At 38.2% G+C, this 20,688-nt stretch overlaps 1 protein-coding gene and 1 pseudogene across 6 annotated transcripts in view; both read left to right on the forward strand.

Annotated features, from left to right (window-relative positions):
- IBTK (inhibitor of Bruton tyrosine kinase) overlaps positions 1–1,567 on the forward strand; it is a 92,278-nt gene extending 90,711 nt beyond the window's left edge. For all 6 annotated transcript variants that reach the window (XM_032651044.1, XM_032651046.1, XM_032651045.1 and 3 more), the window contains one exon: positions 291–1,567. In XM_032651044.1, coding sequence (XP_032506935.1) covers positions 291–422 — 132 coding nt within the window. In that variant the 3' untranslated portion in view covers positions 423–1,567. The remainder of the gene's footprint in view (positions 1–290) is intronic.
- A 7,706-nt stretch (positions 1,568–9,273) lies between these two features.
- Positions 9,274–19,355, forward strand: LOC116763325 (annotated as a pseudogene).
- The last annotated feature ends 1,333 nt before the right edge of the window (positions 19,356–20,688 follow it).

Below are 20,688 nucleotides of genomic sequence, written 5' to 3' on the forward strand. Positions count from 1 at the left end.
ACAGAAAGTATCTCACAGGATGAGCAATTGGAATGAATGGATTCCAACAGCCATCTTCAGTTTCTTTTTCCTTGCTCTAGATTAAAATCAAGGGAAGGTGGGTATCTGATTATTCTAACTCAGGCCTCAACCCTTCTCCTTTCGAAGGGGATAACAGGATACCTATTCCACTGTCTTGTATGCACAGAAAGTGGTAGTTCCACAAAAGGAAATTGGAAAGCTAATAGGATCCTGCTTAGTTTATAATTGAAGGAGTAAAGCAACTTCTCTTTTTTCCTTCCTCCTTTCAGATTGAGGAGCGTGCGATACAAGATTTATTGGTTTTCTATGAAGCATTTGGCAACCCTGATGAGTTTGTCATTGTTGAAAGGACACCGCAGGGACCACTGGCAGTACCTATGTGGAATAAGCATGGATGCTAGTTCACCATGGAGTTGAGATACGATTTTCATAAGTTGTGACTGTTATAAATAAAAGCTATGGGAAAAGAGTTCTTACAAATTTGGTAACAGATCATTCTAGATAGAATAAGAAAGGATTTAATTTCTTTACTGAACTTTAAGCATATACTGTTTGTATGATTAAAATGAAATCCCTCAGAATTGTGATTTTAGTAACCTTTTGTGTAAAAATGTGTGAGAGGAAAAACTTATTTAAATAGAACTATTTTTCTGAATAGTCTTAAAAGGAAAACATGAGTGATTGAAGTGTAAAATTTAAGAGTGATGCATTAAAAATAACTTTCCATTTGAGAATTTGGGATAAATAATTTAGAAGATTTTTGCCAAATATCATGTTTTTTTTAGTGTGACATTGATGAGCTTAAAGTAGGAGCGTCAGCCATTACTTTTGATCTATTAATGGCCAAAATTTTATGTTTGCTATAGTAGTTATGCCTCCATTCTTGTGTCTTTTTCATTAGGCTTTGAACGTTCTGGCCTGATTTTTAAAGCCTGAGCTGCTTGAATGCCATTTTATTTCGGTTTCAACAGCACATTCTCCATTTTGCATTGAACTGTGGAGTATGGTGGAAAGGAAATAAGAATACTATTCTGAGCAGCTTAGTCTAAAATAATAGTTTCTTACAAGATTTGGAGTCATTGTGGGGATTGTTTTTGGATGGGGAGAGGAGGCCTTATTGTGACAGAATCCATTTCTGAAAGTGTTACAGTTTTCTAAAATCAATGCTTAATTATACATATAAGAATTGAATAGTTTGGAAGAAGGTTGGTTTACAGTTACCTTTACAATGTTACATAATCAGAAATTCTCTGAGCCTGGGTTATATGAATAGACATAAACATTGTTTTCTTTACAGTATGCTGTTTGGGTTGTTTTTGAGTGGTTAAATTTTAAAAAAAAGTTAAATCTGTGCTTCAGCACCTAGACAAATTGGGAAAGTTAATGTTTCTGAGAAATAATGAGCCAAGGGGAACATAACAGGCAAATCACTGCTATAATTAGGCTGACGAAAATACGGCTGAGATTAACTCAACACTTGAGCTTTAGCTCCACCCAAAGCAGCAAACTTGTAAGCAAATGTGCAATAAAAAATACTCTTGACCCATTTCGCTGTCACTGTGTGTTTGGTACCTTATGCTATACTGACATCTATTATAGGAGGAATTAATAATGGTGCCTAATATTGTAGCCAGTATTTGTCTGTGTGTTTGATATCTTATGCTATATTGACATCTATTATAGGAGGAATTAATAATGATGCCTAATATCATATATTGTAGCATTTGTTGAAGTTGATGCTGTATCCATTCCTTAACTACTTAAAAAAGGGCAGTTTTCCTAAAGTGCACCTGTATGTTTGAGTAAATTGAGAAGCAATGTATTTTATAATGTTTTATGGATGTTGCTGTAAGAGATCTTCTGAAGTAATTGATTTATTTCATTTGAACCTTTGATTCTTCCATACTTCTTGGCATCTTTAAAGATGCCATGAAGTGATGATCTTCGTGTACTCCATGCTGCCTGGGAAGCACCCTAAGGGCCTTTGGTGAGTGGGATGTGAAGAAGGGGCCGGGGTTGACCAAGTCTCCGGGGTTTTAGGTCTTCACCAACCTCATTCAGAGCAATTGCACTTTACGACCTGTTTTATATAGTGGGGTATTATATAAAACTTCATTTGGGAGAAAAAAGTTCTTTTGCTAGTAAAATGAAAGGTGGTAAGCACTGCTATAAACTACATGAAGATAGCAACCTGATACGTTGTGACCAAAAAGCCCAGGAAAGTGATGGGTTTTTTCCTTAACATTATTCTGCCTACAACAATTAACTCATCTTTAATCCCATGACTTTAAGAAAGTCTTAAGACTCTAGAAATGGGCAATTTAAGGGATCAGTGGGACGAAGAGGTTTTTAAGATTGCATAGAACTCCTTAGCCCAGAAAGGTGTTTGGGGGTAGAGGTGTCAGAGCAGAATATGCTTAACATTTGCAAAATCAAGACCAGTCAGGTAAAGTCGTATTTGTTGACAAAATACTAGGATTCAGGACTTCTCGTAAAGTCTAAACAGGTGGCTTTCAAAATAAATTGTAGACAATCTTTATAGAGGAACAACAACAGATAGTTGAGAAAGGTATTGCTAGTTAGTATCTTGGTTGGTTCTATACTCTTTTGGAGGCTGGGTTGTATTTTTTAGTTCATGATAAGGGGGTTGATAGCCGATTCATAAAACTTTATTTTTTTGGCTGCGTTGGGTCTTCGTTGCTGTGCGCCAGCTTTCTCTAGTTGTGGTGAGCAGGGGCTACTGTTCATTGTGGTGCACGGGCTTCTTATTGAGGTGGCTTCTCTTGTTATGGAGCACAGGCTTCAGTAGTTGTGGCACATAGGCTCAGCAGTCGTGGCTTGCGGGCTCTAGAGCGCAGGCTCAGTAGTCGTGGCGCGCAGGCTTAGTTGCTCCACTGCGTGTGGGATTTTCCCGGACCAGGGATTGAACCCATGTCCCCTGCATTGGCCGGCAGATTCTTATGAATCAGGACTGCACCACCAGGGAAGTCCTGATTCATAAAATTTTAGATCTGAAGAAACCTTGTAGATTAACCCTGTATATTCGCTTTATTATATAAATTGAAGAGCATGAACTCCAGAGAAAGTGACTAATGAGATTGAAATCTTCTGTCTTTTCAGTCTGGTCCACCTACAACCACACCAGACTGCCTCTTAGAAATTACTAATTGTAGCATTTAGCCAAGACTAAGAAAATATTAAAAAGCACTTAGTAAAAATACATATAACCCAGAAGCTTCCAGAATTATCAATTTAAGAGCTATTTTCAGAAGAAACTGCAGCAACCTCCCACCAGGGAACTGGGAACAAGTGATCCAAGATATTCATGGTAATGTTGATGTGTATCTTTTTTGCTTGAGGTGATGTTCAATCATGTAAGATGCCAAAACAACCTGGTCTTTCCTATACACATGACCATCAAACTATATTTTAGGCCCTATATGTATTTCATTTTCTTGTATGTCTCTACTTGGCTGCTTGGCTATTTGTGTCAAAACTGAATTCTTGCCTTTTCCAAACTCTCTGATCTTTTTTTATTTCCTTATCTCTTAGTCTGTCATTCTCCTAAGTCATTAAGACTAAACTTTTGGTTTCTTTGTCTCTTTCCCCATTTTGTCCCCACATTTATTGTCCAACTCCTGTCAGTTCTGTCTCTGCAATGTCTTTTACCTAATTTTTTTCATTTCATTCACATTACTACTACTCTTTTAGGTCCTGAAGTTTTTCTGAAAGTTCTCAAACCTTTTGGTGTCAGGATCCCTTTATACTGATTAAAATTATGGAGGACCCCAAAGAGCTTTTGTTTATATTCATTACATATCTATCATATATAATGTATTGCAGATTAGAATAAACTTTAAAATTTAGTTCATTTAAAAATAAGCCAACACATACTAACAAAATTTTTAATGAAAATGTAACTGTTTTACAAAACAAAATTAGAAGAGTGAGCTTGTTTTATGTTTTCATATATATGAAAATATGTTATTCAGTATTTCAGGTTTAGGCCTTTACTGTCTGGTTTAATAGAGGACTCCTACGTTCTCATATCTGCTTCCACATTTAATCTGTGGTGAAAACAAATGTCATAGTGTCTGGAAACTTGTAAGACTGAGATTGAAAAAGGCAGGTAACATGTTATGAAAATAGTTTTGACCTCGCCAGCTCCTGAAAGGTCGAGAAAGTGGTCCACTTAACTGCTTAAGTCCCTTAGTTGCTGAGTCCCTTAACTGCCACCCCATTCTCTGTTTCCTGGTCCAAGACATTAAATTCTTTAACTCTCAAACTAATACCCCCAAAGCATATCTTCCTGCTCTGAAAACTTAAGTTACTCCCTCTACACTTTTAAGTTCGTATTTCCTCACCTTGGGCTTCCAGTGATTTCTTTTTCTTGTTTTTTTCATCTATACACATAGTGGTGGAGCCAAACCTGACCTGATGTTTCTCCCAAATAGGCTTCAAGCTTTGCTCCTGTAAATCTCTACCTACATTTTTCTTTCTCTTCACCTATTGAAATTCTACCCATCCATGATAAAGGCAACCCCAATTTTATTTTCCTTATAAACTTTTCGTTTTTTCCTTCTCATACCTCCTCAGAAGTAAACCGAAATAAAGTATTAGTATACATGGATCAATTATGTTCCCATTTCCTCTTAACACTTTATATCTTTTAGGGAACTTGTCAAATTCTTGTTTTTCTGTTTGTCGTTTACTATTACTTATAGTTTGAAGGCATAGGCTAGGCACTTTTTTCTTTCTTGTATTTGTGTGTATTTAAATCTTCAAAATCTTGAACCGTAACACAAGACAAAAAGGTTTACTTCAGTGATTTACCAGTAAGTCAAGCTATGGACCATTAACAGCCTCTTGGAAAGAGGTGCTGGATTTGATTCGCTGGTATTTCATGGAGGATTTCTGTTTCTATATATAATTCATGACATCGGTCTGTGGTTTTTCTTTTGCTCTCTTTTTCTAGCTTTAGAATTAGTTTAATAATGGCCTTATGGAGTGATTTAAGAAGTAGTTCCTTTTCCTCTGTGTTCTGGATGTTGATAAATGATTGGTATTATTTAAATATTTGATAGAATGAACCAGTGAAGCCATCTGGTTATGGACTTTTCTTTGTGGAACGGTTTTAAATTATTAATTCAGTTTCTTTCTCTTTACATGTTATATGTAAGTCTATTGAGATTTTCTGTCTTCTTGAGTCAGTTTCAGTAATTTGTGTGTCTAGGAATTTTTCCAGTTCTTCTAAATTGTCTAGTTTGTTGGCATCAAGTTGTTCACAGCATTTACTTCTAATCCTTTTAATTCGTGTAGAGTTGGTGGTGAGGTCCCCCCTTTCATTCTTGATTTTGGTAGTCCATTTCTCTTTTTTTCTTTGATCATATCAATTTTATTCTGTTCAAAGAACCAACGTTGTGGATCCTTTTGATCTTTCCCTAGTTTGCCTGCATCCCCCTTGTTTCAACCCTGATCTTTATTATTTCCTTTTTTCCTGCTTGCTTTAGCTTTAATTTGCTTTTCTTTTTCTAGCTGTTTAAGCTTAGATTATTGATTTAAGGTCTTTCTTCTTTCCAAAACATAGGCATTTAAAGCTGTACATTTGCTGGTAAGCACTGCTTTAGCTGCATTACATAAATTTGTATATGTTGTGTTTTCATTTTCATTCAGTTCAAAATACTTTCTAATTTCCTCTTGATTTCTTCTTTGAACCATGGATTATCTAAAAAGTATATTGTTTAATTTCAAAATATTTGTGAATTTCCCCCAATATCCTTTTGTTGTTGATTTCTAATTTCATTTTGTTAAATTTGGAATACTTATTTTTTACTGTTTCAGTCCTTTAAATTTGAGACATATCTTATCATCTAACATATGAAAGTTCCATTGTGTTCATGAGGAGAGTATGACTGAATTGACATCAACCTCTTATGAAACGGTAGCTTCCAGGACTCTGTTCGCTATGTTGCAGACATACGTTTGTTGCCTAAATAAAGGACAAGAATAGATGCTAGAAGCAAAGGAGTGGACTGTGCTGGATATATTCTGTTTGCACCTCAGATCCATTCTCTGTACTTCTCCCCTCTACTATGTCTTGTGGAGTTGAACTCTTAAGACTTTACCAGTCAGCTTATTTACCAGCCAGGGTCAGGCACCAGTTTGGTACACTAGCAGAATACTGGCATATTGACCGGAGGAAAGATAAAGCTTTTTTTTTGTTTTCTGCCCTTTACCTCCATGGTGTTGCTATGGGCCACACGTCTCACAGGCTCCTATCAGGTAGCTCACTCTCCACACAGCACTTTTCTCTCCAGATTCTGTTTCCCTTCACCCATTCAGTTCTAGGAATGGCAAAAGATCTCCCATTATTTCTAGCTCAGGTTACTGCAGTATTCATTGTAGTTTCCCTGTATCCTGCCCACATTATAAAGAGTCCTTCAGTAATTTACCCAAGTTGAGAGTGCTGTTTCCTGCTAGGACTCTAATTGATTAGAGATCATCTGAGTAATGGAGAAAAGTAAGAGAATGTAGAGGTTTTGATTCAAAGGTATTTCATTTAGAAACTTGGCAGTGAACAGGTAGATGCATGAGACACAAATGATAGATGGGTCACTTGTTTTGTGTTTTAAAAATGGAAGTCTATGCATCAAGAAAGCAGAAGGTGAGAAGTCGATGCATAGAGAAAGAGATTGGAGGTGCTGGGAATAGAGTAAATAATTGCAGAATGGGGATGAAGATGGAATCAAGAGTGCAATGTGAAACTTGTGGGAAAGGAGAGAAGTACTGCATGTTTCTCCTAAACTGCAGGGAAGAAACTGAGGATAATCGTTGATCAGTGGTGCTCAGTTTGGTCTCCACGTTAGCAACCAACATCACTGGGAACTTAAGAGAAATACAGATTACAGGGCTCCACTCCAGTTCTGTGGAACCCAAAATGTGTAGAGTGGATCCCCACAATCAATGTCTTAGCAAGGCCTCCAGGTGATTCTGATGCATGCCACGTTACTGATACTAAAACCAGGCAAAGATGCCACAGAGAAAGAGAAACTACGGGCCAATATCCCTGATGAACATAAACCAAAAAAATCCTCAACAAAATATTATCAAAATGAATTCAACAATACATTAAAAGGCTAATAATACACCATGATGAAGTGGAATTCACTTCAGGAATGCAAGGGTGATTCAATATCTGCAAATGAAAATGAAGGATAGAAATCATAGCATCTCAATAGATGGAGAAAAAGCATTTGACAAAATCCAACATTCATTTGTGATGACTCTTAACAAAGTGGGTTTAGAGGGAATAAAGGCCACATACGACAAGCTCAGAGCCAACACCATACTCAGTGGTTGAAAGCTAAAAGCTTTTCCTCCAAGATCAGGAACAAAAGATGCCAACTCTTACCACTTTTATTCAGCATAGTATTGGAAGCCCTAGAGCAATTAGGCTAAATAAATAAATAAAAGGCATCCAAATTGCAAAGGAAAAAAGTAAAACTTCACTATTTGCAGGTAACACACTATTTACAGAAAACCCTAAAGACTCCACCAAAAATCTTAGAATAAATGAATTCAGTAAAGTTGCAGTATACAAATCAACATATAAAAATCTGTTGTGAATCTATACCTTAAGAAAGAACTATGAGAAAGAGGAATTAAGGAAATCCCTTTTATAATTGCATCAAAAGGAATAAAATACTTTGGGATAAATATAACCAAGGAGGTGAAAGACCTATTAAAACTATAAAATACTGATGAAAGAAACTGAAGAAGACACAAATAAATGGGAAGATGTTCTGTGCACATGGAGAGGAAGAATTAATATTGTTAAAATGTTCACATTACTCAAAGCAATCTATGGATTCAATGCAATTCCTATCAAAATTCCCATGGCATTTTTCACAAAAATAAAACAGACCTAAAATTTGTATGGAACCACAAAGAACTCAAATAGCCAAAGAAATACTGAGAAAGAACAAAGCTGGAGGCATCACACTTCCTGATTTTAAGCCTATAGTAATTAAAACAGAATGGTATTGGCATAAAAATAGACACGTAGATCAAAGGAACAGAACAGAAACCCACAAATATATGGCCAATTTATGACAAAGGAGCCAAGATTATACAATGGGGAAGGGATAGTGTCTTCAATAAACAGTGTTGGGAAAACTGGACAGCTGCAGGGAAAAGAATGAAACGACTACTATCTTACATCATATAAAAAATTAAAATGGATTAGATTTGAGTGAAATACCTGAGACCATAAAACCAGGGGGAAAAAAGGGGGTAAGCTCCTTGACATCGGTTTTGGCGATGGCTTTTTGGATTTGTCACCAAGAGCAACAAAAGCAAAAACAAAGTGGGACTACAACAAACTAAAAAGCTGCACAGCAAAGTAAACCATCAACAAAATGGAAAGGCAACCTACTAGATTGGAGAAAATATTTCCAACTTGTATTTCTGATACGGGAATAATCCAAAATGTAAAAAGAACTCGTACAACTCAGTAGCAAAAAACAAACAAAAAAACAACAAAAATTGATTAAAAAATGGACAGAGGACCTGAAGAGACATTTTTCCAAAGACTACATAGAGATGGCCATGAAAAGATGCTCAACATCACTAATCATCAGGGAAATGCAAATCAAGACCGTAATGAGATATCACACACCTGTTAGAATGGCTATTATCAAATAAACAAGAAATAACACGTTTTGGTGAGAATGTGGAGACAGGAACCCTTGTGCACCGTTGGTAGAAGTGAAATTGGTGCAGCCACTATGGAAAACAGTATGGAGGTTCCTCAAAAAATTAAAAATAGAACTAGTGTATGATCCAGCAACTCCACTTCTGGGTATTTATCTGAAGAAAATGAAAATACTAACTCTTCTAAAAAGATAAATGCAGCCCCATGCTCATTGCAGCATTGTTTACAATAGTGAAGATACGGAAACAACCTAAGTGTCCACTGATGGATTAATGGATAAAGAAGATGTGATACACACACACACATACACACACAGTGGAATATTATTCCATAAAAAGAAGGAAATCTTGCTATTTGCAACAACATGGATGGACCTTGAGGGCATTATACTAAGTGAAGTAAGACAGGAAAGACAAGTACTGTATGATCTTACTATGTGTAATCTAGGAAAAACAGAAAACAACAAGAAAAAAACCGAGCTCATAGAGACAGAGAGCAGATTGGTGGTTGCCAGAGGTGGGAGGTGAGGGGTGAGCAAAATGGGTGACGGGATTCAGAAGGTACTAGCTTCCTGTTATAAGTATAACTTCCTGTTATCAGTGTTATAAGTCATGGGGTGTTATGTACAGCACTGTTAAACAAAATTTTTGTGACTGTGTATAGTGACGGATGTTAACTAGGTTTATGGTGATCATTTCACAGTATATGTGAATACTGAACCATTCTGTGGTACACCTGAAACTAATGTTTATGTCAGTTATACCTCAATAAAAAAATTTCTAGCACCATTCTTTGTTTGAAAATAAAAATTAAATGGCCCAAGTTAAGACTGTGTGGGAAAAATTATAGGGCCAAACTCAATTTCAAATATTGAAGACAGACTGTGACTTCTCAAGTAATCAGGTATTCTGTTTTATAGTCTCCCTTCACCTATCTTTTATACACTTAATTATGTGCATATAGTCTTTTGAGATTCCATACCTGGTATAATTAAGTTTGGAATTAATTTGCATAGAAAATGAACTGGATACATTGTTAGGTGGTTGTGAATATGAATTTATAATGCACAAAATTTTCCAAATGCTTAAAATTTTTGTTTAGCTATGGAGCTTAATTTAGTGTGTATTTGGAGCTCCTAAAAAATAAAATCCTACAAATATGCTCCTTTTAAAATAGATGGCATTTGAAATAGATGGCAAATATTTTGTACCTTTTAAGATTCGGCTAAAAATATTAAGGGAATCTTCAGTCCCTTCATCTGCACGAGATGATGAAAAAAAGGTGATGTAACTTTTTTTTTTTTTTTACTTACAGAGACTTTGGGAGCACAATTTAGCGTGCACTAGGATTTCTACTTTTAAGATAGAGAAAAGACATCTTCAACTTTCTCTTGAAAAATCACCTCTAAATAACAAGAAAAGCAAGAAGCAAACACAAAGTTCACTTTTGATCAAATCAGGAGATATCTCTAAGACTGCACCACAGTGTAGGAAGACAGAATGAGTGTGGGTCCTATGAAACTTCTAGTAGAATGGCCTCCACTTTTATTAGTTTATTATAACTACATAAAGCCCTTGTTCTTTAACTATTTTCCTTTTTCAGCTGGTTCTGATTTGAGCTCTTCTGGGTCCAAAACATCTATCCTGAGTTTCTCAAAATTTCCCCAGAACTCAGAGTAGATTTGGTCATCCACTTTGGGGAGTTTCAGGTATTGTAGGTCAACTGATGAAACTGGCTTGGGATAAACTTAGGCATGCTGCTTGCTCATGGCCCAAGCCATCTCAGTATCAGGCTGACCCCAGGCCAGCATCTCACTGGCTCATCACCTGTTCTACTGATCACTGCCATGTTGCAGGCCACAAAGCACGGTCTCACTTTCCCTACAGTGATTGTGTGTGTGTGCGCTCCTTCCCCAGTTGACTGGGGCCAGAACTAACTTACCTTGCAAAAATAAGTACTGGAGATCTATTCAGCACAGTGCCTGTAGCTAACAGTATGACTGTATACTTAAAACATGCAGATCATGTGTTGTTACCACACACATGCAAAATACTACTGTTAAAGGGGGGTGGGAGGAAACTGGGAGGTGATGGATTTGTCAACAGCCTTGACGGTGGTGATGATTTCATGGCGTGTTCTTATTCCCAAACTCATCGAGTTGTATACATTAAAAACGTACAGCTTTTTACATATCAATCATACCTCAGTAAAGTGGTTTTAAAAGTAAACAGAATTAAAAAAAGAACAGAAGAGCTGAAAGTGATGCCTCTGAGCTGGGGTTAGGGGCCGTTTTTGGCACAAGTCTTTTTAGCAGGGTTTGACTTCTAAGCTCTGCAAGTGTATGTTACTTATATAATAATGTAAAGACTGTAAAGTTAACTATAAGTTCAGAAATGTAGTTAATAGATTGATGGTTTTATAGAAAAAAGAACCAGACATAATTTTTGCTCAGTATAAATATTGATTGAAATTGTGTTTAATCTTAAAATTTGAGACTGTATAAAATAAGTGCCCCAAACTTGGTTAACATGAAAGTTCTAATTATTAAGCCAAGTTTCCTTCATAAAATAAGCCCCAGTTTCAGAAAACGTACAAGTATAAAGCATCTGTCTTCACTCTGATGTCCTGTAACTGCATTAGGTATTTTAAGGTAAAATCTATGGTGGAATGTAACAAACATGTAGATTATTTACATATATAAACCTTGTTCCCATTCCTGAGTACACTTTACATTTGTTAAAGTAATACTAAACTTCTGAATCCGATTATGATGTATTAATGATATGAAAAGAGGTAAATTGTGGATTCTGATAAGTTACCAATATGTGCCATATAGTTATAGCAGCAGACAGCAGATCTGAATAAACCCTCTTCTAATAATCATATTCATTGCTGGGTCTTCTTATATGGACTATCAGTAAAGAAAATAAATACAAAGCAGGAAGTTAAAGTCAGTTAAAGTTTATGAAGGCTTCACATTGATTTCTACTAAAGTTAAGCACGTTTAAAGCTGGTTTTAATTATTATTACTTATTTATTTTTTTTGCAGTACACAGGCCTCTCACTGCTGTGGCCTCTCCCGCTGTGGAGCACAGGCTCCGGACACGCAGGCCCAGCGGCCATGGCTCACGGGCCCAGCCGCTCCACGGCATGCGGGATCCTCCCAGACCGGGGCACAAACCCATGTCCCCTGCATTGGCAGGTGGACTCCCAACCACTGTGCCACCAGGGAAGCCCAAAGCTGGTTTTAATTTTGTGTTTGATTTGAGCCTAAGAGTCTTCTTTGGAATTGCTCTTTTAAGAAAGCATGTGGGGAGGAGTCAAGATGGCGGTGTGGGAAGACGCGGAGTTAGCGTCTCCCCACAACTAGGGCGCCTCCCTGGTTGCTAGTGGGGGACTCTGACCCTCAAGGAGACGGGAGGAACCCCAAAGTGAACTGATAGGATGTAGGGAGACCGAGGGGAGAGGAAAAGTGGAGGCCAGACAAGATCAGTGCCCCTGAGGCCAGGGAGATCAGGAGAAGCAGGCAGGAGGGGCCCTCCAGGAGGAGCGGGAGAGGAGAGGAGGGCGTTTGCCCCATCCGCTCGAGCACAGGAAGCCTGCTGGGCTCCCAGGTGAGGTCCCCTGCCCTCTGAGACTGGGGTGGGGGGCATGCCTGGGCCCCTTCTGTTCCTTGAGCCTAAGTCCTACCCCCCCCCCCCACAGCCTCCAGGGCCTTTTCTAGCCCTGTGAGTCCTGAGCATTGTCCCCACCCACCACCCAGACCTCGCCCTTGCTTAGGCCCCGCCCCCCACAGCCAAGGCCTTCCCCCCCTTTTTTCCTTTCCCTTCTCTTTTTTACTACTGTGGTACTGATGTACCTTCCAGTTTCTGATTCATCTCTATTTTTATTTTTACATTCTTTCTAACATGTCTGTTAGGTTCCTAGTCTAATTTTATTTTTTACTTTGTTTTTTGTTGTTTTTTTTTTGCCTTCCCACATGGCTTGCGGGATCTTGATTTGCAAGCCTGGGGTTGGGGGGAAGCTCCTACAGTGGGAGCTCCGAGTCCAAACCACTGGACTAACAGAGAACCTCAGACCCCAAGGAATATTCATCGGAGTGAGGTGTCACGGAGGTCCCCATAGCAGCACCAGCACCCAGCTCTACCCAATAGCCTACAAACTCCAGGGTTGGACACCTCAGGCCAAACAACCAGTAAAACAGGAACACAATCCCACTCATAAAAAAAAAAAAAAAAATGAGACAGCAAAAAAATATGTCACAGGTGAAGGAGTGAGGTTAAAACCTACAAGACCAAATAAATGAAGAGGAAATAAGCAATCTACCTGAAAAAAAAAAATCAGAGTCATGATAGTAAAGATGATCCAGAATCATGGAAATAGAATGGAAGCATGGATTGAGAAAATACAAGAAATGCTTAACAAAGATCCAGAAGAACTAAAGAACAAACAGATGAACAACACAATAACTGAAATGAAAAATATGCTAGAAGGAATCAATAACAGAAAGAGGCAGAAGAACGAATAAGTGAGCTGGAAGACAAAATGGTGGAAATAACTGCCAAGGAGAAGAATAAAGAAAACAGAATGAAAAGAATTGAAGACAATCTCAGAGACCTCTCTAACAACACTAAACACACCAACATTCGAATTATAGGGGTCCCAGAACAAGAAGAGAAAAAGAAAGGGTCTGAGAAAATACTTGAAGAGATTATAGTGGAAAACTTCCCTAATATAGGAAAGGAAATAGTCACCCAAGTCCAGGAAGCACAGAGAGTCCCATACAGGATAAACCCTAGGAAAAACACACCAAGACACATATTAATCAAACTAATAAAACTTATTTAAATTCAAAGAAAAAATATTAAAAGCAGCAAGGGAAAAACAAAAAATAACATACAAAGGAATCCCCATAATTTTATCAGCTGATTTTTCAGTGGAAATTCTGCAGGCCAGAAGGGAGTGGCAGGATACACTTAAAGTGATGAAAGAGAAAAACCTACAACCAAGATTACCCAGCAAGGATCTCATTCAGAGTCAATGGAGAAGTCAAAAGCTTTTCAGACAAACAAAGCTAAGAGAATTCAGCACCACCAAACCAGCGTTACAACAAATACTAAAGAAACTTCTCTAAGTGGGAAACACAAGAGAAGAAAAAGACCCACAAAAACAAGCCCCAAACAATTAAGAAAATGGTAATAGGACATACATATCAATAACAACCTTGAATGTAAATGGATTAAATGCCCCAGCCAAAAGACACAGACTGGCTGAATGGATACAAAAACAAGACCCATATATATGCTGTCTACAAGAGACCCACTTCAGACGTAGGGATACATACAGACTGAAAGGGAAGGGATGGAAAAAGATATTCCATGCAAATGGAAATCAAAAGAAAGCTGGAGTAGCAATACTCGTATCAGATAAAATAGACTTTAAAATAAAAACTGTTACAAGAGATAAGGAGGGACACTACATAATGATCAAAGGATCAATCCAAGAAGAAGATAATAACAAGTGTTTATGCACCCAACATAGGAGCACCCCAATACATAAGGCAAATACTAACAACCATGAAAGGAGAAATTGACAGTAACGCAATAATAGTAGGGGACTTTAACACCCCACTTACACCAATGAACAGATAAAACAGAAAGTAAATAAGGAAACACAAGCTTTAAATGACACAATAGACCAGATAGATCTAATTGATATTTATAGAACATTCCACCCAAAAGTGGCAGAATATACTTTCTTCTCAAGGGCACATGAAACGTTCTCCAGGATAGATCACATCTTGGGTCACAAATCAAGCCTTGGAGAATTTAAGCAAATTGAAGTCATATCAAGCATCTTTTCTGACCACATTGCTATGAGACTGGAAATCAATTACAGGAAGAAAACTGTAAGAAACACAAACACATGGAGGCTAAACAGTGCACTACTAAATAACCAAGAGATCACTGAAGAAATCAAATAAAAAATACATAAAAACAAATGACAATGAAAAACAACGACCCAAAACCTATGGGATGCAGCAAAAGCAGTTCTCAGAGGGAAGTTTACAACAATTCAATCTCATCTCAAGAAACAAGAAAAATCTCAAACAATCTAACCCTACACTTAAAGAACAAAGAAAACCCAAAGTTAGTAGAAGGAAAGAAATAATAAATATCACTGTAGAAATAAATGGAATAGAAATGAATAAAACAATAACAGAGATCAATAAAACTAAAAGCTGGTTCTTTGAGAAGATAAAATTGATAAACCGTTAGCCAGACTCATAAGAAAAAAAGGGAGAATGCAAATCAATAAAATCAGAAATGAAAAAGGAGAAATCACAACTGACACTGCAGAAATGCAAAGGATTATAAGAGACTACTACAAACAGCTATATGCCAATAAAACGGACAACCACGAAGAAATGGACAAACTCTTGGAAAGGTACAATTTTCCAAGACTGAACCAGGAAGAATTAGACAATAACAGACCTATCACAAGTATTTAAATTGAAACTGTAATTAAAAATCTTCCAACAAAAGTCCAGGACCAGATGGCTTCACAGGCAAATTCTATCAAACATTTAGAGAAGAGCTAACACTGATCCTTCTCAAACTCTTCCAAAAAATTGCAGAGGGAGAAACACTCCCAAATTCATTCTACAAAGGCACCATCACCCTGATACCAAAACCAGAAAAAGATATCACAAAAAAGAAAATTATAGACCAATATCACTGAGGAACATAGATGCAAAAATCCTGAACAAAATACTAGCAAACAGAATCCAACAGCACATTAAAAGGATCATACACCAGGATCAAGTGGGATTTATCCCAGGGATGCAAGGATTCTTCAATATATGCAAATCAATCAATGTGATACACCATATTAACAAATTAAGGAATAAAAACCATATGATCATCTCAATAGATGAAGAAAAAGCTTTTGACAAAATTCAACACCCGTTTATGATAAAAACTCTCCAGAAATGGGCATAGACGGAACTTGCCTCAACATAATAAAGGCCACATACGACAAACCCACAGTAAGCATCATACTCAATGGTGAAAAACTGAGAGTTTCCACTAGGATCAGGAGCAAGACAAGATGTCTACTCTTGCCACTCTTATTCAACACAGTTTTGGAAGTCCTAGCCACAGCCATCAGAGAAAAAAAAGAACTAAAAGGAATACAAATTGGAAAAGAAGAAGTAAAACTGTCACTATTTGCCAATGACAATGATACTATACATAGAAAATCCTAAAGATGCTACCAGAAAACTACTAGAACTGATGAATTTGGTAGGGTTGCAGGATACAAAATTAATGCACAGAAATTTCTGGCATTCCTATACATCAACAATGAAAAATCAAACACTCCTATTTACAATTGCAACAAAAAGAATAAAATACCTAGGAATAAACCTGCCTAAGGAGATGAAAGACTTGTACTCAGAAAACTACAAGACACTGATGAAAGAAATCAAAGATGACACAAACAGATGGAGAAGTGTACCATGTTCTTGGATTGGAAGAATCAATATTTCGAAAATAACTATACTACTCAAAGCAATCTACAGATTCAATGCAACCCCTATCAAACTACCAATGGCATTCTTCACAAAATTAAAATAAAAAATCTTACAATTCGTATGGAAACACAAAATACCCCGAATAGCCAAAGCAATCTTTAGAAAGGAAAACGGAGTTGGAGGAATCAGGCTCCCCGGTTTCAATCTATACCACAAAGCTACAGTAATCAAGACAGTATGGTACTGGCACAAAAACAGAAATATAGATCAATGGTACAGGATAGAATGCCCAGAGATAAACCCACGCTCATATGGGCACCTAATTTACAACAAAGGAGGCAAAAACATACAATGGAGAAAAGACAGCCTCTTCAATAAGTGATGCTGGGAAATCTGGACAGCTATGTGTAAAAGAATGAAATTAGAACACTACCTAACACTATATGCAAAAATAAACTCTAAATGGATTAAAGACTTAAATGTAAGACCAGACACTATAAAACTTTTAGAGGAAAACATAGGAAAAAAAAAACACTCTTTGACATAAACCACAGGACGATCTTTTTTGACCCACCTCCTAGAGTAACAGAAATAAAACCAAAAATAAACAAATGGGACTTAATTAAACTTAAAAGCTTTTGCACAGCAAAGAAAACCATAAACGAGACAAAAAGACGACCTTCAGAATGGGAGAAATATTTACAAATGAAACGACAAAGGATTAATTTCCAAAATATACACACAGCTCATGGAGCTCAGTATCAAAAAAACAAACAATCCATTTAAAAAATGGGCAGAACTACGTAGACATTTCACCAAGGAAGACATACAGATAGCATGGCCAAGAGGCACATGAAAAGATGCTCAACATCACTAAGAGAAATGCAAATCAAAGCTACAATGAGGTATCACGTCACACCAGTCAGAATCGCCATCATCAAAAAAGCTGGAAAAAGTAAATGCTGGAAAGGGTGTGGTGAAAAGGAACCCTCCTATACTGTTGGTGGGAATGTAAATTGATACAGCCACTATGGAAAACAGTATGGAGGTTCCTTAAAAAACTAAAAATAGAGCTACCATGATCCAGCAACCCCACTACTGGGCATATACCCTGAGAAAACCATAATTCTAAAAGAGACATGCACCACAATGTTCACTGCAGCACTATTTACAATAGATAGGACATGGAACCAACATAGATGTCTATCAAAAGATGAATGGATGAAGAAGATGTGGCACATATATACAATGAATATTACTCAGCCATAAAAAGAAACGAAATTGAGTTATCTGTGGGAGGTAGATGGACCTAGAGTCTGTCACACAAAGTAAGTCAGAAAGAGGAAAACAAATTCCGTATGCTGACGCATATATATATGGAATCTAAAAAAAAAAAGGTACTGATGAACCTAGTTGCGGGGCAGGTATAAAGATGTAGACATAAAGAATGGACTTGAGGACACAGGGTGGGAGGGGGAAGCTGGGGCGAAGTGACAGTAGCATCAACATGTAAAATAGTTGGCTGGTGGGAAGCAGCAGCATAGCACAGGGAGATTGGCTCGGTGCTTTGCGGTGACCTGGGGGTGGGATAGGGACGACGGGAGGGAGGCTGAAGAGGGAGGGGACATGGGGACATGTGTGTGCATATGGCTGATTTGCTTTGTTGTGCAACAGAAACTAACACGGTACTGTGAAGCAATTATACTCCAATAAAGGTCTATTAAAAAAAAAAGAGGGAGCATGTGAATCCTAAAGGTGTTCCAAAATTAGAGATTTTTACAGGTTACTGGGAGTTCACGAGTCCACATTTCATGCTTTAATATAATAAGTCTCCAAACGAGGCACTATCTTTCATATTCATAGCAACAGATGGCATACTAGTTTAGAATTTTTAAGTTGTGAATTGTATCACACTTATTAGTAAAAACAGAAAAATGGATGTTACAGGAAGAGCGGATGCTGTGAAAGGGTGGTATGATGAGGCATGAACCACAGTGATCGTGAGGGGAGACAGGACTGCTAGGCAGTTTGCATCTCTCTTTGTGAATATCAGTGTGACCTCTGAACCCCACGAGGTGTCTGCCCTGTGGTTCTTGTGGTATGTGAAGCAGTGTGGAGGCACCACTTGGATATTCTCCATCACCAACAGGGCCAGGAACGGAAGTCTGTAGGTGGATCTGGTCAGGCAAGCAAGCGGATAATGCACCTCCTCGGGGACAGAGTGAAGCTGGGGTGTCCTGTCACCTACGTGGACCAGTCAAGTGACAACATCATGAGAGAGATGTTGCATCATCAACTTTATGAGTGCCGATACGTAATTAGTGCCATCCCTCCAACTTTCACTGCCAAGATACACTTCAGAGCAGAGCTTCCTTCAGAGAGAAACCAGTTAATCCAGTGTCTTCCAGTGGGGGCTATCATTAAGTGCATGATGTATTACAAGGAGGCCTTCTGGAAGAAAAAGGATTACTGCGGCTGTATGATCATCGAAGATGAGGAAGCTCCGATTTCAATAACGCTGGATGACACCAAGCCAGATGGATCGCTGCCCACCCTCATGGGCTTCATCCTTGCTCGAAAAGCTGACCGACCACCTTCCTGAGGTCCATAAAGAACTAAGGAAGAGGAGAATCTGTGAGCTGTATGCCAAAGCATTAGGATCCCAAGAAGCTTTACAACGGTGCGCTATGAAGAGAAGAAGTGGTGTGAGGAGGGGTACTCCGGGGGCTGCTACACTGCCTACCTCCCCCCTGGGATATGACTCAGAACGGAAGGGTTCGCCAGCCCGTAGGCAGGATTTACGTTGCTGGCACGAAGACTGCCACATAGTGGAGCGGTCACGTGCAAGGAGCAGCAGAGGCTGGAGAACGGGCAGCTAGAGAGGTCTTGAATGCTTTGGGGAAGGCGGCAAAGAGAGACATACGGGTCCAAGAACCTGCATCAGAGGATGTTCCAGCTGTAGAAATCACCCACACCTTCTGGGAGAGGAACCTGCCTTCCGTGACAGGCCTGCTGAAGATCATCGGATTTTCCACATCGATAACTGCCCTGTGGTTTGTGGTGTACAAATGCAGGCTGCCGACCTGATCCTGAAGTTTCGGCTTCATGCTTTCTGCTTACTCTTTCCCAGCATCATCAAAAGCAAAATGTTGACAAATGGAAAGGCTGTGTCATCGGATCATCTTTAAGTACACTGATTTAACCCCTCCGTTTAATCTCTGTGTATCACCTCCTTAATTTCCGTAAGATCAAGCTCCATCTTGTGACTTGTCTATAGACCAGCTTGTGTTGATTGCTAGAAAATTACCTTGAGATCAGTTTCTTAACTTCAAGAAATTAAAGCTGACGTGCTCATAAAAAAAAATAGAAAAACACTCAAGTTTTGTAATCCTAGTATTCCTTTTATTTTCAATCCCAGTGAAATGGAAATAACATTAAGCTGGAGTGAAAAGATGAATTTTCCTTTACTTTCTAAGAATAACATAGCAGTGACCAGCCTGGGTTTGCTTATTACTCTGATTCTGTTACCATAAAATAGAATAGTGTATTTGACTCATTTTGTGTCATTAGAAATGGAAAACTTTTAGAGGCAAAGAGCCATTTAGTATGGTTTCATATTAGATGTAAGCCCATAACTATGTATCTAAAACCATCAACATCACATCCATTACCAAGCATTTGTTTAAATAGAGAGTAGAATTCAAGGACAGGGAATAGCATGTAGCCCTCCTGCCTAGGGACTGATGTTTGAGTGATGAGTGGCAGAAGTAATATAATGTAGTATGTTCTAAGAACCTACAAGAAGAGATATTGGAAATAAGTACTATAATTAAAGGTAGTGGCTGAGATTTAAAGAAAGTAAATTTGGGACTTCCCTGGTGGTTAAGAATCCGCCTTCCAATGCAGGGGACAAGGACGCAGGTTCTATCCCTAGTCAGGGAACTAAGATCCCACATGCCGTGGGGCAACTAAGCCTGCATGCTCTAGAGCCCACGTGCCACAACTAGAGAGCCCGTGTGCCGCAACTACTGAGCCCGCACGCTCTGGAGTCCAAGTGCTACAACTAGAGAGCCTGTGCACTGCAACTACTGAGCCTGTGCGCTCTAGAGCCCATGTGCCACAACGAAGATCCTGCGTGCCACAACTAAGACCCAACGCAGCCAAATAAATAAATAATTTAAAGAAAGAAAATAAATTTGCTCTTTGGTTGTATATTATACATTTATTTTGCATTAGTTAAATAGAGCCCTCCAAATGACCTTATCTTAAACTTTTGGGAACTGTACACCATTCAAGGTGAAAAGCAGACTTCTTAGAAAAGAGGTTTATTTTCTCTTTAACATCATTTGCCCTCAGAGTTGTTGGTGTAAACTTGCTATTCTTCTAGGGTAGAAACCAAAGACATATATATATATATAAT

This window comes from Phocoena sinus, chromosome 12 (genome assembly GCF_008692025.1).
Source record: "Phocoena sinus isolate mPhoSin1 chromosome 12, mPhoSin1.pri, whole genome shotgun sequence".
In the NCBI taxonomy this organism is placed as follows: domain Eukaryota; kingdom Metazoa; phylum Chordata; class Mammalia; order Artiodactyla; family Phocoenidae; genus Phocoena; species Phocoena sinus.